This window comes from Neofelis nebulosa, chromosome 5 (genome assembly GCF_028018385.1).
Source record: "Neofelis nebulosa isolate mNeoNeb1 chromosome 5, mNeoNeb1.pri, whole genome shotgun sequence".
In the NCBI taxonomy this organism is placed as follows: Eukaryota; Metazoa; Chordata; class Mammalia; order Carnivora; family Felidae; genus Neofelis; species Neofelis nebulosa.
Window position 1 is genome coordinate 44,427,878 of NC_080786.1, and position 17,624 is coordinate 44,445,501.

Here is a 17,624-nt window from a genome sequence, read left to right on the forward strand (position 1 = left end):
TTATGTACCAAAGAATAAATACCAAGATCTACCAAGTGAAAAAAGGTGCAGGTGAGCGTGTACAGTACATTACTATTTGCACCATACTGAAAATAGTCTAAGTGGATATATATATATATATATATATATATATATATATATATATATGCATGCTTATACCCACATAGAGTTTCTCTGGAAAGACAAAAGAAACCAGTGCTCTAGAGAAGGGACCAGAGGAGGACTGGGGGAGGGTGAGACTTCTCACAGTATATGTTTTGGTACTGAATGCTTTTTTTTTTTTTGGTACTGAATTCTTTATCATTTACATGTATCTATTACCTATTTCAAAACTTTTGTTTTAAAGAAGTCATCTGAAAACATTTACACATGATTCAGTGTAGTGACTCAGCGTGAAAAGGCTCTCAGTAGGCTTTACTAAGAGTTTAGGAAGGATGTGCCTGAGAGGAAGGCCCCCAGCTGCTCCATCCAGGCATCCTCAGGGGACCAGGGCCTAGCTGGGCTTCGGTGGGATAACTGTGCTACAAGAATCTCAATTTTGCCTGTGCCCACTTGATCAGCCTCAGAGAAAGTGAGAAACTATCCAAAACCACAAGAGAGTATTCCAGGAGCAGCCAGACCCACAGGCTATTCAATTATAAGCAGAAATGGCAGATCCAGTGGGGGTGGGCCTGAGTCAAGGGTAGCCTCATAGCCTACTAACTTGGAAAGCAAAGATCACACACTACTGTGGCACAGCACAAGCTAAATTGAGTAGATGGCTGATGGATACGTCTATGGATGGTCAGATGAACGGATGAACTGTAATGAAAGGCTCTACTGACTCTTTTAAATCAGTATAAAATCCTTAGTTCCTCAAACAACTGGGAAGATCTCAACATAGGAGATAATGGTGGGGTCTTACGCTACATTTAGATAAAGCTAGGATTCGAGTATCTCAAAATTAGGGGATGAGAAAATTGACATTTACTAGCAAAAAGTCAATGTGCTCATTCTAGCTGAGTGAGGTTCCAAAGTCTCAATGGGATGTACAGTCATCCACCAACCCATCACTTACCTTTTAATCCAAGTCAGGCCAGACTTTTCTTGGTCTAAAAACACACCCTTGGCATTTCTGCCCCTGAACTTCTCTTCCTACCTCCTCTTTCCTAGAAGGTCTCTTTGCTCACCTACCCACTTTCTTCCCATTTTTCAAGGCCCACTTATGTCCAACCACCTTTACAGACTTCTCTGAACACCCTCTCTTCATTCATCTTCCTCTCCGCTGCATCATAGTATGAGGAACTATGATTCTAAACTTTCGGTCCAAGGGGCACGGGCAAGATGAAATTACACTCCTGAGCATGGTAGATTCCCATGAGGAATGCTAGTGTACAAGCTTGCAATGCAAATGGTCAGAAGAAAGCATTAAAGGATCCCTTCCTTATCAAGCACCCACCTATTTGATGGGCACTGTGCTCAAGTCATACAATGACAGGCAAAACAAATATCAATCCTGCCCTCACAGAGGTTATAATGTAGCGACAAACAGAAACAATTAAATAGAAACATGGCAGTAGTTTTACGGCTAGGGAGACACAGGGCTATGGGAGAACAATAGCCAGAGCATCTAAACTAGTGTGTTGGGGAGGGCAGGCAGGGACACCTGGGTGGCTCAGTCAGTTAAGCCTTGGACTTCGGCTCAGGTCATGATCTCACGGTTCATGAGTTCAAGCCCTGCATTGGGCTCTCTGCTGTCAGCACAGAGCCCACTTTGGAACCTCTATCTCCCTCTCTCTGCCCCACCCCCATACACGTGTGTGTGTGTGTGTGTGTGTGTGTGTGTGTGTGTGTGTGTTCTCTCTCTCTCTCTCTCTCTCTCTCTCTTTCTCTCTCTCTCTCAAAAAGAAATAAACATTTAAACAAATAAACTAGCGTGAAAGGCTGTGAGTCCGGGAAAAACCTCCTGCAGGAGTAGCATCGAAGCTGATGCCTGAAGGTAGCATAGGAGTCAACCAGGCAAAAAGCAAGAAAATAATGTTCCAGGCACAGGTAATAGATGATGCCAAGTTCCTACGGCCAAAGGGAGGACAGCCAGTGGGAGAACTAGGAGACGTTCAGCACGGCTGCAAGTTTCAGACCCGTAACCATAATAGAAACGATTGCCCTATTATGACACACCTCCCAAGAGCTTCCACCACACGGACAGCAGCTGCTCAAGGCTCTATCCCCACATAGGTCAGGAGGCAGCTCTTTAGCCTGGTTTCGTCTGTGTTCTCCTCGTCTCCCCAGCTAGACTGTCAGCTGCCTGAGGTCGGAAAACGTGCCACATATTTCTCCCCTTACAGCATACCGCAAGAAGCTAACACACAACAGAAGTTCAGTGATTTTTCATTGTCGATGCTGAAAAACAGCCAAAGATCCTTTCAGTGGCATGAAGGAAACGTCTTTGGAGATGGCACCCCCACCGCCCTCTCCACTGGGAACAATAACAGTCATAAACTTTCAGCCGTGCTCACTATGCCAGCCACAGCATGAAGCACTTTACATATATTTCCCAACTGCCCTTCATCCAATACTGCCAAGAAGTGAATATCATTTCTTCCTTTCGTATTTATCATCTGCTGTGCCAGGATGGAACATTAAATAAAAGCTAGAAGTTCAGGAAGGAGTGCATGCAAATAAAGAATAAGCTGAAGGAAATTTCGTGTGACATAAGGATCTGCCATAATCCTACTTCCTATCCTGAGGCGATATGGAGAATTCTCAGTAAAGATTTTAGGAATTACTGTGTCAGTTCATCTCTAAAGAAAATAACCCAGGGGCGCCTGGCCAGCTCAGTGGGTTAAGCGGCCAACTTCAGCTCAGGTCATTATCTCACAGTCTGTGGGTTCGAGCCCCGCATTGGGTTCTGTGCTGATAGCTCAGAGCCTGGAGCCTGCTTTGGATTCTGTGTCTTCCCTCTGTCTCTGCCCCTCCCTCGGCTCGCGCTCTGTCTCCCTCTCTCTCTCTCTCAAAAATGAATAAACATTTAAAAAAATTTTTTTAACAAAAAGAAAGAATATAACCCAAAACAAGAAAAACAAGCAGTTCTGAAGGAGCATCCATTTAGTAACATAAGCTCCAAGCTTCAGTTACTGAGCTATGGCTAAGAGATTTCCCCACACCCTACCACACCTACCCAAATCTACGACTCCATCTTTTTTTTTTTTTTTTTTTAAAGATTTTATGTTTAAGTAATCTCTACATCCAACTTGGGGCTCAAACTCACAACCCTGAGATCAAGAGCTGCATGCTCCACTAAGCTAGCCAGGCACCTGGCTTTACACACTTCTCTGCTTTCATTCTCCTCCACCATTTTTATAACTCCCCCTCCCCAATTTAAAAAGAAATATGTAGGCCATTTAGAACATACAGAAAGGTAGAAAGTAAACAAGAAAAATCATCCATCATTCCAGAAAGGACCACTGTAAAATAAACATTTTGGTATCTATTCTCCTAGCGGACACACACACATACCTTTGAAAGTAAAATCAGGATTATATTATCACAATGTACTGTATTTGTTGGTTTTCTTGTGTTATATCCCACTTGTCTGATATTTAGGACTTATTTCCAAGCATTAATAATTAACCATTAAATCAAGACATAAAAATGAAAATATAATACATATCCACAAAGCACACTGGAAAACAAAACACTGTAACTTGATTCAAATATGAAACTCTCAACTATGAAAATAATGAAAGTCACAAAAAAGGTTTCCCAGAGTATAGTCTGTAAAACATTCCTGAGTGGATGGCAGTAGATGATACTTGGAATAAAAATGTTCAAATCACATGAGTTTGTGAAATACTGACTTAAACAAAAACAAACTGGTTTTTCTGATAAGTGACTTTGGAGTCCTTAATGTACACTGTAAAATTCCAAGAGAGGGATAGAGCATGCGACATATCCCAAACTTATTGGTCCAGGAAATCCCATGTTCACAAAGCATCTGAATGGACTAGGGTTCCAAAGAACACACTTTGGAAAACACTCCTCTACTGATATTTCAATGCACTAAAACATGCACAGTCCCCTTCAGACCAGTGGAAGGGCCATCCTCTCAGAATCTGCCCTTCTTTAGTAAGCCAATTACTTTAGTCCTCAGCCTTCCAAACCACCTTTCAAAAAAAAAAAAAAAAAAATACATCCCTTAGCTTGGTTGATCCTTTTATTTCTATCACCCTTTCCTGTGGTTAGATACATAATTGAAGGAGGAAGGGAAAGGAGGAAATGATATATAAGGCTGTAATTCCTACAAGTCTTTTTTTTTTAACGTTTATTTATTTTTGAGAGAGAGAGAGAGTGTGGGAGGGAGGTTGCGGGGGGGGGGGGGGGGTGAAGAGAGGAGACGTAGAATCTGGAGCAGGCTCCAGGCTCTGAGCTGTCAGCACAGAGCCTGACAGGGGGCTTGAACTCAGCAACCAAGAGATCATGACCTGAACGGATGTTGGCCGCTTAACCAACTGAGCCACCCAGACGCCCCTACAATTCCTACAAGTCTTAAGTCAACAGGTCAACAAACAAAAACTAAGACTCAGTACTGCCTCAAAACTCTACAGCAATTTCTCTCTCATCAATCTCTGCAATTACAAAGGCAATGAGAAGCAACCTGGGTTTTTTTTTTTCCTTGAAACTACTTTACTAACATTATTTAATGAACCCTTTTAACAAGCCCTTCAAGTGTACCTGGATCCAGACATCAATTAGGTCACCCGCCCTCCCTGTCACATCTCTGTTCCCTGTAAAGTGATATGCATTTAATAATGGTGGAAAACTTGATAAGAATAAAATATAAGTAGGCACGGTAGTTATATTATCCATTGCTGGTTTGTTTTTCTCAACACCTCTCTCTCCAGCACCAAGAACTCCAAATTTGACCACCCAGACTGAGTTCAGAAACAAACTCTAATGCTTCATCCACCATTCTAGTTATCTGGTCACCAAGGACACCTAATTATAGGGTCTAATTATGGGCACCTAATTGGCATGAGGCATCATGGTGCAGGGGCATACAGGTTTTAGAATCACACAATTCTAATCCCATCCCTGCCACTCACCTGATATGTGACCCTGGGCCATTTACTCAACTTCACTGAGCCTCAGTTTCCTCAAAAACAAAATGAGGTAGTAATATGTATCTATTCACAGGGTCACTGTGAGGGTTAACAAAAAGTATATACGTGAAAGCACCTAGGATTATGAGAAAAAAGTTTCTACACACACGTTGTGAGTGTGCTCCACAGGGGATTCTGATGTTGTGTCTCTGGAAAGCACGGACTCAGCTCCCTGCCTTGTCTGGCACAGAGCAGGCCATCAAATGTCACTTACCTCCCCTCCTCTTCTCTCTCCACTTCTTGATCCCTCCACCACTCACATCTCCCACCTCACACACAAAATGGCCCAAGTGGTAGCCATGAGCCAGATTCAAAAAAAAATGAAAAGGAGACCCTCCTCAGAAGGGACTGGGAATCCTCTACCCAAGATGCTAAAGTAAAAGGCTACCCACGGTGGGCATTCCCATTTAGGTTTCTTAACAGGAAAACTGACTCCGTCTTATTTTAAATTTACAAACTTGACTTGCAATTCCAGATCTAGGTTGTCGTCCACAGCCGTAACTATAACCAAGAGTCACAACCAGCTTAACCTATTGCCAAAGTTTCTGCATCTGATTTTGACCAGGTAGAGAGTGTATGTGTGTGGAGAGAGAGGAAATGGGAGGCAAGAACAAACTTGTCCTGAAAGCCTGCTAGATGCCAGACACTTCAAATATGTTATCTTACCTAGTCTTTCAAAATACCCCGAAATAGGTATTACTATTACTAATAGGTATTTTACACACAAGGAAACTGAGGCAGCTGGCAATATTTTTTTAAGGACAAAAGGCCCTTCATGAAAACAACTACATTATATTGCCATCCAAAGGTAAACAGAAAAAAAAACAAGCCAGAGTCAGTTCTTTTTTTTTTCTATAATGTTTTTTTTTAACATTTATTCAATTTTTGAGAGACAGAGAGAGACAGCACGAGGGGCAGAGAGAGAGAGAGACAAACTGTGAGATCATGACCTGAGCCAAAGTCGGACACTTAACCGACTGAGACACCCAGGTGCCCCCAGAGTCAGTTCTTCTTTAAAAAAATAAATTTAGGGGCACACACACAGTTGGTGAGTTTGAGTCCCACATCAGGCTCTGTGGTGACAGCTCAGAGCCTGGAGCCTGCTTTAGACTCTGTGTCTCCCGCTCTTTCTGTCCCTCCCTGCTCATGCTCTGTCTCTTTCAAAAATAAAATTAAATTAACTTTTAAAAGAAAGAAAGAAAGAAAGAAAAGAAAAGAAAGAAAGAAAGAAAGAAAGAAAGAAAGAAAGAAAGAAAGAAAGAAAGAAATTTAAAACAAGTTGTTTTTTTTAAGTTTGCTTATTCATGTTGGGGGGCGGGGTGAGAGAGAGAATAACAAACAGGGATCACAATGTAAGCGCAGAGCCTGACATGGGACTGGATCCCACGAAATGTGAGAGTCGGGTGCTTAACTGACTAAGCAACCCAGGCACCCTTAAAACAAATTTTTAAATAAATATTTTTGATTAAAAAGGATTTGAGGGGCTCCTGGGTCTCAGTCGATTGAGCCTCCGACTTCAGCTCAGGTCATGATCTCACAGCTCGTGAGCTGGAGCCCCGCATCATACTCTATGCTGACGGCTCAGAGCCTGGAGCCTGCTTCAGATTCTGTGTCTCCCTCTCTCTCTGCCCCTAACCCGCTCACAGTCTGTCTCTGTCTCTCTCAAAAATAAATATTTAAAAAAAAAAATGGATTTGAAAATGTTACCTCCCACAAATATATATTTTTTTAATGTTTACTTAATTTTTTGAGAGAGAGAGACACAGAGTGTGAGCAGAAGAGGGTCAGAAAGAGAGCGAGACACAGAATCCAAAGCAGGCTCCAAGCTCTGAGCTGTTAGCGCAGTGCCTGATGAGGGGCTCGAATTCAGGAATGGTGAGATCAGACCTGAGCCCAAGTTGGACGCTTAACCGACTGAGCCACCCAGGCACCCCTAGTAAGTTACTCAAGCATGTACACCAGCAAAATGAGGGCATAAACCAACAAAGAGGAGGACATGAGAAAAGGAAATACTACTTTCAGCCACAGAGAGAAGAAAAGAGAAGTCCCAAGATGACAGCTCTGTTGTAAGCCTAGAGAACAATCAATCCAGAATGGCACAGAAAGGTAAAAGAATCTGGGCATAAAAGCTTAGGGAAACAAGACTTGATAGAACTGATGGGATTTAGAACCTAAAAAATTTTGAGAGGCAAATAATATATAAATATATAAAAAGGCAATTAGAACTGCTTGAAAAAATGTTTAAGAAAGTCAAGGTCCAATTATGAAGAAACTAAAAGGTGATACAAATTTAAACAAGTGATGAAGAGTGTGATGAAAAGAAAGAATCCATTTGACCTTGGTGCTTCACATGTTCTCCTGTGACTGGCCAGGAATCCTGACACCAGACCCAATGTAACAAGTCTAACATTTAATCTTAATATAAAAGGCATTTAAATTATATTTACAGAAATGTACTAATGTAAATGTGTCTAGATTTTCAACTTTAATAATAATTTACGAATAAAAAGGTCAATTTAAGAGCAAAGCACAAAACTTTTATTGATTATGGGTTCAGGGCTTTGGGCTATTGAGGTGTGATCACAAAAAGAGAATGGTAAGACAGGTATCCCCCCAAACCTTCTTGACTTACATAATGGGGAGTCAAGAAACACTGTCAAAAATTGACAAAAAATAACAAAGGTGATCTAACAAACTAAAAACAATATAAATATCAAATTTAGGAGAGGAAAAAAATAGTTTAAGAAGCTAAATTCTCATTTTCAATCAGAAGTTAAAAGCTGATGATAAATCAAAAAAATTGTGGTAAAAGCACATCAGGGTTAAAGAGGTAACAATCTAAGAATTAAGTACAGAAACAGTTAAAAAAAAAAAACTAAAAGGCTCCTTCTGTGAGCCTTGAGGTGAAGGAAACCATTGTTTTTCAACAAAAGTCCTTCTGTACTATTGGATTTGTTACCAAGTGCATAGATCACTTTGACAAAAATAATTTTCTATGACACGTTTCAGAAAAGGCAAAACACTAAAATTATTACTAAAAATTGGGAGTGGCAGGCAAATGTTATAATTGAAATTGTATTTAAGAGCGAGGGTAAAATATTTTTTCCTATAGAATGTTATTCAAATAAAATTTTTCTGTAAGAAGGTAAGGTTCAACTGAAGCCAAATTTTTTTCTTCTTTGTAATCCTCTACTTTCCGGTTTATGTGTAATAAACATGTATCCCATTTATAACCAGAACTTTTTTTAATTTTTAATGTGATCAGTGGTCAAAGTCAGTGTGCCTGGTGGCTAAGAGCCCAACACCTACACCCCCCAGGCCTGACTTATGAGCTTTAGAGGACAGTGGGAACAGTGCAGCAATTTTCAGAGGCTGTGTGTTTTAACATCAACATCTCCACTTTTACATGTGGCTCTAAAGAAACAACACAGGAAAGGTGTGACGGCTCAGGGAAGGTCCCCTTTAACAGATAACAGAAAGTCATTACATCATATACCTAGGAACAATCTTACCTAAGTAAATGACAAAAAGCTTTTTAAAGCTTCTTAAAGTCCAGGCTTTGTTTCCCATAAAGCTCATTGTTCAGCAGGGGAAGTGACATGGGGGATAAAGGTGGGAGTGAGGAAAATGGAAAACTGCTCTGTAAGTAGAGGTCAACAGATCCAGTCCAGAGTCTGCCATTAAATAACCACGTGACTTTTCCAAAGTCATATGGTCACCTTCTAGCCAAAAAACAAAACAAAACAAAAAAAACTGGCCCTTATTATATCTAAATACTTTCTCATTTAGAAAGGCGCTCTCTCTCTCAACTGATATAATCAATAATAGGATGTTATTGGTAGCCCCATCTCATAGATGATGGAGCAAAAGACTTTATGAAAATTCAGGGTCAGTTGTCACCGTTTTTTCAAGCTTCTATTAATCCGGCAAAATATGTTGCCTTTGGAGGCTACATAACAAAGTATGACATACAACATTTTAATGTACTCCATTGTTAAACACAGCACCCCCCCCCCCTAAATTCAGAGAACTCCTAGTGGATTTCTTATCTTGAAAGACAATAGTCATGATGACTTAATTTCTTAAATTCCCTTAGCTACCTGGCCAAATAGTTTCCAGGGGCCATATCAAATCATGCTAACCTATTCCCTCCACATTTTTTCAGCTGTGGTCTTCACTGACTATCCAAAGTGAAATGGAGATATGTTCCGCTTTGGGCTGTGAAGTGGCTGTAGTTGTGGGGGATGGACAAATGAATCAGAGGCAACTTTCTCTAAACCCAAAGCTAACTTCCATTTTTGCCCTAGTTTCAATGATTCAAAACGTGTGCATAAATTTTTTTGCTCTTTGGGGGGCTCTTTTTTACCTGGCTTTCCTCAGATATTTAGGCAAGCCTAGCTCTTACTTCATATATTTAATAACCACAGTTATACTGATCATGTATTATATATTTGTGGTGTGCATATTTATAAACACAGCTTAAAAGTCATTTGAGGGGCGCCTGGGTGGCGCAGTCGGTTAGGCGTCCGACTTCAGCCAGGTCACGATCTCGCGGTCTGTGAATTCGAGCCCTGAGTCAGGCTCTGGGCTGATGGCTCGGAGCCTGGAGCCTGTTTCCGATTCTGTGTCTCCCTCTCTCTCTGCCCCTCCCCCGTTCATGCTCTGTCTCTCTCTGTCCCAAAAATAAATAAAAAACGTTGAAAAAAAAATTTTTTTTAAAAAGTCATTTGAGACCAAAAAAGATCCCCCTAAATTACTGTAAATTATCACACCTTTTTCTATTTGTATTTATTACTAAATCCATTTCTATAAAAGTCACAATAAATATGCAAAACTGCATTTACCTAAGTAAACTTAATATAATATTATTTTAGAGCTTTATGTACCATAGAAATTAAGGTCATCCTTTAGAACAATACCATCACATTTAGAAAAATGTCATGTTATTACATCACATACTTGAATTCCACCAGCCATTCAGAAGCCAAAGCATTGAGTACATGTCCACACTAACACTCAAAAACTGGGAGGAGGCCAGATGTGGAATAAAATGCCCATCAAGTCTGTTTCAGGACAAGTGCTTCTCAGCATCACACCAACCCCAGAAACAAAATTAAGAACTGCTCCTTGCACAAGATGTCAACAGGTTTGGGATGGGGAAGAATTGGTCACCAGGATGAGTCAAAGACTCGGCTATACTAAACTGCATCCACTACTGTATATTTGTTATCAGTGCCAACTGACAGCAATCAAAGTATCAAATGTGAACACCAAAGAAAGGCTTGATTATATATTTTCTAAATAGCACATAATGTCTTAGCATAACTTTTAAACTGAGGCTTCTCCATCAAATATGGGCTTTAAAATAAACTCTAAGGGGGTGCCTAGGTGCCTCAGTTGGTTAAGCGTCTAACTTCAGCTCAGGTCATGATCTCACGGTTTGTGGATTCGAGACCCCGCGTCGAGCTCTGTGCTAACAGCTCAGAGCCTGGAACCTGCTTTGGAGTCTGTGTCTCCCTCACGGTCTTTGTTCCTCCTCTGCCTGAGCTCTCTCTCTCTCTCAAAAATGAATAAATGTTAAAAAAAATTAATAATAAAATAATAAAATAAAATAAAACAAAACAAAATAAAATAAAAGCTAAGGCAAGTTCTAAGACGAGGAGTTTCCCTCCACGGCAGAGAACTGCCAACCAGTGCAAGGCAATCATGAATCAAGTGGACCAGCTGGCACAACCTCCATCTAGACCATCAATAGCCTGACCCACCCCCCACCCTTGACCTCACTGGTTACATTTCAAGTTCCAACTTGATTTCTCTTCTGTAATAGAATTATCTTAGGGTACCATAATTGAAACAATCTTCTTCATGTCTGTGAATGTATTTTCCTGTACAGTCTAATTTGAATCTAATGTAAAAGTCATTACATCAAAAAGCCCTAACAATGTGGAAGGAAAGAAGAATGACAAAACAGGCTCCTGATTCGATGGTATTTTAGGTTACTAAGTGCGACACAATAAAACTCCTGACCCAATTTCCACACAATTGATTTTCCAGCCCACAACTACTTCACCACCGAGTTGCTCATTACATCACTGTGCTGTGTGGTCATTACATCACTCAGCTGGGAGCAATAAGGCCTATCAGGCAGTGTTCGCTTCTCTAGCTTGCTTTTCCCAAGAATGGAGAGCCTGCAGACCACCTACACTCCCAAGAGTCCCCCTCTTTCCCAAGCCTCAGAAATTTTCTCGAATTTATTTCCGTGTCACATCCCAATGGACCAGGCTCGGGGGCATCTGACTTGGAGTGGACAGGTAAGGGTGTAAGGGTTTGTGCCCAGAAGTCTATATCAATATTCCAGATTCAGGGAAACCTATGTGTTTCAGGAGAATCACTCCAAAACTTTTTTTTTCTCCTCTTACCTCTATGAGTTTCCAGGTCGGCAATCTCTTGGGACTTCCAGGACCCCGGAAAAACCTTTCCAGACTCTCTACTTCTGATCCTTTACCATTCCAACACCCAGAGACTCACTCCCTATTTCCAGTTTCCCTTATCTTTCGGAAAGAAACGTGTAAGGGCACACAGAACACACACACACACACACACACACACGAACGCAACGCACACCAACAAGCATGCACACCCTGGGCACCGAGACTCTGTGCCCCCCTGGCTTCAAGCTGACTTACTTGAGGAAGTACCTCTGGCCAGTGGCCGTGAAGGTCATCTCCCAGCCCGGGGGCAGCGGCAGCTCGTCGGTAACATCGTAGGACTGCTGGCGGAGGTGCGCATGTTGCTGCGCTGGACTGCCTGCAGCCCCCGCGCCGGTGCCCAGCTGCAGGGACGCGGGCGACGAGTGCGAGCGGACGTGCTGGGCGCCGGTGGCTAGCCGGGGCCCAGGGTGGCCGCCGGACGAGTCGGTGCTCGATTGGCGCGAATGCGAGCCAGAGTCAGGCTCCTTGAAGAACGACTCGGGCAGGATCTTCTTCCGCCACGAGCTGGGCTTGGGGTTCATGACCGAGTTGAAGAGAGCTTCGAGGTCCGTGTCTAGGTCCTGCGTGACGTGGATCACTTGCTGCCCGGGTGGCGGGAGCGGAGGGGGCACCGAGGCCGGATTCATCTTCTGCAAGGAGAAAGGAGGGCAGATCAGCCTTTCATTTAAAGTCGGAGGAAGGGGTTCGGGGGCAGAATAGAAACAAAAGAAAAAGTGGAAACAGATAGGTGTCCGCCTCAAAACCCCAGACACTCAGCGGTAAGGCCGGCCGGATGGGGGAGGGGTCCCTCCAACGCTGGAGAATTATGCAACTTTCTTGAAGCAAATAAGTTGCCGGGAGGAGGAGAAGAAGGAAAGGCGGGGGAGGGGGAGTAACTGCACTCAGGAGGTTGCTGCACTGCTGGTGGCAAAGGACAGGTCGCAACTTTCCCCGGCAGGCAGCCCCCCCAAAGTTTAAACCCAAACCAGCTCCACGATGTCTCGACGCCGGAAGCTCAAGGAGCCCAGGCACCCCGGGGTGGAGCGGGGTGAGCGGGCGCGCTCCAGCGGGCTCTACCTGGGCGCGCAGCGAAGCCGAGTCTGGGCGTGCGGCAGCCGCCGTCCCGCCCGAACTCGCCGTCGGGCCTCAGTCGCTCGGGTGCGTCCCGAGCTCGCAGGGATGTAGCTGGGGCCCGGCTGGCAAATCCCGACTCGGAGCCTGGCAGCCGAGGGGCTTCGGCTCTCACATCCCCCGAACTGGCCTCAGGCGTTCGCGCCCCGCGAGAAGGAGGCGGAGGAGAAGCAGACAGCGCGGCCGCCGCGGCTCCCGGACTGTCCCATAAACAAAGTTTGGAGCGAACTCCCACTCCCAGAAAAGAGGCGGGCCCGAAAGTTGAGCTGTTGAATTATGCATGACCTTCAAGTCCTGAGCCTGCCTGCCTCCTCTCGTCCCTCCCCTTCCTTCTCCTCCACCGTCTCCTCCCCCACCCGGCTCCAGAAACCCCTGGGCGTGTTAGGTACTTTGCCGGGTAAGAGGAGACCGGTGCCCCCCACCCACTCCTCCCGGGCGCGCGGACCTCTCCCGCGGAGCCCTGGACCTGCATTCCTTTGAGTTTACTACGGACTTAGGGCGGGATCAAAGGGAAAGTGGCCTGCGCCTGTTTAATCAAGGACTTGTGGACCGAAACTAAGGCTGGGGGCGGCGGAGGGCACGCGAGTGAGCGGCCCAGGCCGTGGAAGGGCCGGTCCTGGGTGCCGCGCCCTCCCTTCCTGCGCCGCGGAGAGGCCTGGAGCGCGCAGAGCGCCGCACTGATCTGAGATTCTGCCTGAGGGCGGGCTCGGGTGCGCCCTGGCGCGGGGAGACAAGGCCAGCCTTTCCACGGGAGTCTGCTTAGCGCTTGTGACCATATTTGGTCTGGCGAGGAGGCATCTTGGCTGTTTGGCTTGCAGTTGTCTGCTAAAGCGCAGACGGTGCCCAGAAAGTGCCTCTGTCACTAGAGATGCGGATTCGTCAATGGGTGCGTTGTAAACAAACAACGTTCAATCCATTCTTCCAACCTAAATCTCCTCTACGGGTTACTCAGGTCACTAGAAATTGAAGAAGAAACCTGGTCAAAGCTGGGTGCTGGAAAGGGAGAGCAATCGCGCCCCCCTCCCCCGCGACATCCGCGCGGTTGTGGGAGGATTGGAATGTCCCCGACGCCCTCCAGAGAGCCTGGAGCCGGGATGGAACCCGAGCAGGTGGCTGGGAGTAGAGAGGGTGCGCCAGTGACCCGGAAAAAAACCACGCACCCTCCCACCGACTGGATCTAGGAGAGGGGTGGAGACCCCCCAGCCCCTAGATCTAGCCTGGCGAGACAACTGCGGGAAGTAGGAGGCGGCCTTGGCCTTCGGAGCAGCTCAATTCCTTCGTTCCCTAGTCCCCTCTCCGGGGTGGGGAAAGAGGGAGGGGGAAGCGGCTGCGAGGTAAGTCACGTTTCACAAAGCCCCTACCCCACCCCATTTGATTCAAACAGAAGTTTATGAAATAAATCAAATGAGGCAATATACATACAACCGGGACTTCGCAGTGGTTGGACTTAGGATTTCTTGACTTTAGGATGGTGCAAAAAGGATATACCTTCAAACTTTACCTCGAATTTTGAATTTTGATCTTTCCCCAGGCTAGCGATACGCAGTACCATCCCCCGTGATGCTGGGCAGCAACAGCCACAGCTCCCGCTCAGCTCTGCCCTCAGAAGGGTAAACAACTTACATCTGCAGCTATTCCGCAACCCTGTGACAACTGTCATTCGCTTTCACACAGTAGTCAATAAGTTACTGGGGACATTCCACACTTTATTATACAATGGGCTTTGCGTGAGATGATTTTGCCCTGCTGCAGGCTAAGGTTAAGTGTTCTGAGCACATTTAAGATAGGTGAGGCTAAGTTATGATGTTTCCCTATTAAATGCATTTTCAACTTACGATATTTTCAATTTACAATGGATTTATCAGGACCTCAGCCTACCTAAATCAAAGAAGATATGTAAAACACTTTAAAGAGCACCTAGCCATCTGTAGACCTGCTTGTTAAATAAAATAGAATTGTATTAAGTGCAGGTATTGTACCTCGGCATTTTTATAAGGGTGAAATAAAGTCAAAATCTGGAGTTGCCTTGAAGGAGAAAAGTTTACAGGAAAGACAAGACCACCCCATAGTTTTGCCTTGGAGACAGGGGAATACTATATTTGGGGGCCATTCCCTGAATGGCTACTCCCTGTCACTGCCCACAGTAGAGCAGAGCCATCAAAATGAGGCACCCCTCACCCCATCATCTGCACTTGAAGGTGTGTTCCGATTCCAGACTCCCCACAGAGTGGGAAAAATCAGGGCTGCCTTAGAGAAAGATAGCCGTGTGAGTCACCTTCAAAGATAAGCAGACAGAGCATAGCTCCTTTCAAGAGACTCAGGAACCCCAGATTTCCTGTGTGGCTAAGTTCTCTGCCCATAGGACCAGCAGAAGGAAGGGGGAAGCTACCACAGGTCACTCTATGGGAAACAGTATCTTTGCAAGCCATCATCAGAAGCCACCACAGTTATAACAATTGGGGCAATGAATTATGGAACTAGAGGAAGTGACTAGGACCAGATGGTTACTAATCAGAAGCCACAAGGCTGACTTAATGATTTAAGGATGGAAACTGAGTCCAGCCTTACTCCAGGAAGGTTCTCACCCAAGAAGGAAGGGCCTGCTTTGTAAAGGGTACCTGGCAGCTACCAGAGAAGAAGAAAATGCTAAGGGAGCCATGAGAATCAGCCAGTGAGAATCACAGTCGGGATTGGATGGGTCTCCATTCCTTGCCAAGCTTTAAGAAATAGTGGAAGACAGAGAAGTAGATGCCTGAAATGGAAATTGCCCAGACCAGAGGATAAGTCAAAGGGAAAACCCCCAGTTTTCAAATACCCTATGTGATGTATAGTGGACAGTTGAAGACATTTGCTTCAGTCCTTCAAACCACAGCTTCAGATGATATAACATTTACAAGTACCTCGGATGTGTCAGGTACTACCATAGGAGGGGGCATGGTGTAGTGGCTACGTGTATAATCTCTGGAGCAAAATACCTGAGTTGCCTTGAACAAAATACTTGAGCTTTCTATTCCTGGGTTTCCTCCTTTGTAAATTAAGTAGAACCCACTTCACAGGGTTCTAGGTTAAAACACTACCAATTTTATCCATTGACCCATGATAGAACACAAGTTTTGAAGTGCCTGGCTCTACTGCCAATATTGGGCAAGTAATTTAGCTTTCCTAGGTCACAGATTATTCATATCCAAGTTGGAGATAATATTATGGCAGTCCATGACATTGCTGCTTTTCAGTGGCCCACCTTCCTGTTAGTCACACCCTTATGGAGTCCCTTCCAGCTTAAATCTGGACTAGGCCAGTGACTTGCCTTAACCAAGAAAATACAGCACTAAATCTGTGCTAGTTCCCCCCACCGCACCCCACTCCATCCCCCGCCTTAACCCCTAAGAAGGTATCGAAGTTTCTATTTTTGTACTTTTGGGACACCTAAGTCACTAGGTAAGAAATCCAACTATCCCACTGGAGGGACCACATGGAGAGGCAAAGACCATGAGATACGTGGAAAGAGGGAGAAGAGGGAGAAGTCTGAGATAAGCCCAGCCCCTCACGGGCCCACGGGCTGACTGCAAACACCTTAGTGACCACCATCAGAATGAGTAAAAGAACTACAGAGCCCAGACAGGCCCAGACTGCAGATCTGTGAGTCAATAAAATGGATATTTGGTTTAAGCCATTAAATTTTGGATTTTTTTTAAATGCAGAATGAACATTCAAAGGATTAAATAAGAAAATGCAAAATGAAATTTTTAACACAAATTCTGTTACATACTAAAGCACTCAACAAATACTGGCTGTGATTTAAGTCTCATGGAGATCTGGAGAATAGATAACATGTTTTATATCCCTATTTTACAGATAAGGAATCTGGCCCAGTGAATTTTAAAGTACGTTGTCCAAGTACATGCAGTGAATTCATGAAAAATCGCTCATATTCAGCCCAGTACTTATTCTAGATCAGAATCCTTTTTCTACTCTCCCATTCTGTGTGAGCCAGGAGTTGCTCCCTGGTATTGTCATTTTAAATCAGTGTACTTCTTCCCACCTACTTATCTCATAGAGAAACTCCACAGTTTTATAAGATAATCAATCGAGAGTAGGGGAATGTTTCTCTCCACTTGCAAAGACTCTCCCCTCGAAGTTGATTCCTGCTTCCTAATTTTCCCCTCAACACTTTTACTACAGAAAGCTTCCCCGAGCCATCAATCCCTCCTCCCTGTCTACATTCAACCAATAGCAAGTGATTCTTTATCCTGGTGTCCCTCAAAACCGTCCTTCCTTTCCTACTCCCACAGCAGGACCTTATCTCAAAATGCTTGGTGGCCTCCTACCTGGTTTCTCTGCCCCCAGTTTCTCCCTTTTGGCCTCCTGTTGTCATGATGTCATTCCCTGGCCTACCAGCTTTTAACAACTGCCCACAAGAATAAAGGTCAGAGCTGTCAATCTAGCACCCAAGGACTCACAACAAACTGCCATCTTCATTTCTTTCTGACCTTGATTCTTACACAAATGTATCTTCATCCAGTCCAGCCAGGCTCTCACCCAAGCATATTTAGCCTATTCCTTCACTACACATATCACTCTGAACCCTGCTCAAAACCGCCCTCCATACTCCATTGTCAAGCCTCCATTAGTCTCTCTCCCCTAAGTTCACATTATTGTGTTTTTCTTTGTTTCCTTGTCTGTTTCTTTCACACATACTCATATATAACACTGCCTCATATTCTAATTTTTACCTCAGTTATCTCTTGCCTCCTCAACTATAGCTGCTGGGGCTAGAAGAATCTTACATTTCTTTGCGGAATTGCTCCTCTGAAGCCCATAATTCTTTAATGAGGGCCTAAGGATCCTAATATGATTTTGCCCATTCCTCTTTTAGCACCCG

General features: G+C 44.4%; 1 protein-coding gene across 1 annotated transcript in view; it reads right to left on the reverse strand.

Moving 5' to 3' along the window:
• WWTR1 (WW domain containing transcription regulator 1) overlaps window positions 1-12,960 on the reverse strand; it is a 136,098-nt gene extending 123,138 nt beyond the window's left edge. Inside the window, exons 1-2 of the mRNA XM_058730192.1 lie at window positions 12,689-12,960; window positions 11,828-12,261 (exon numbers count right to left, since the gene is read on the reverse strand). Of these exons, the coding sequence (XP_058586175.1) occupies window positions 11,828-12,258 (431 nt within the window). The 5' untranslated portion in view covers window positions 12,259-12,261; window positions 12,689-12,960. The remainder of the gene's footprint in view (window positions 1-11,827; window positions 12,262-12,688) is intronic.
• Window positions 12,961-17,624: the final 4,664 nt, after the last annotated feature.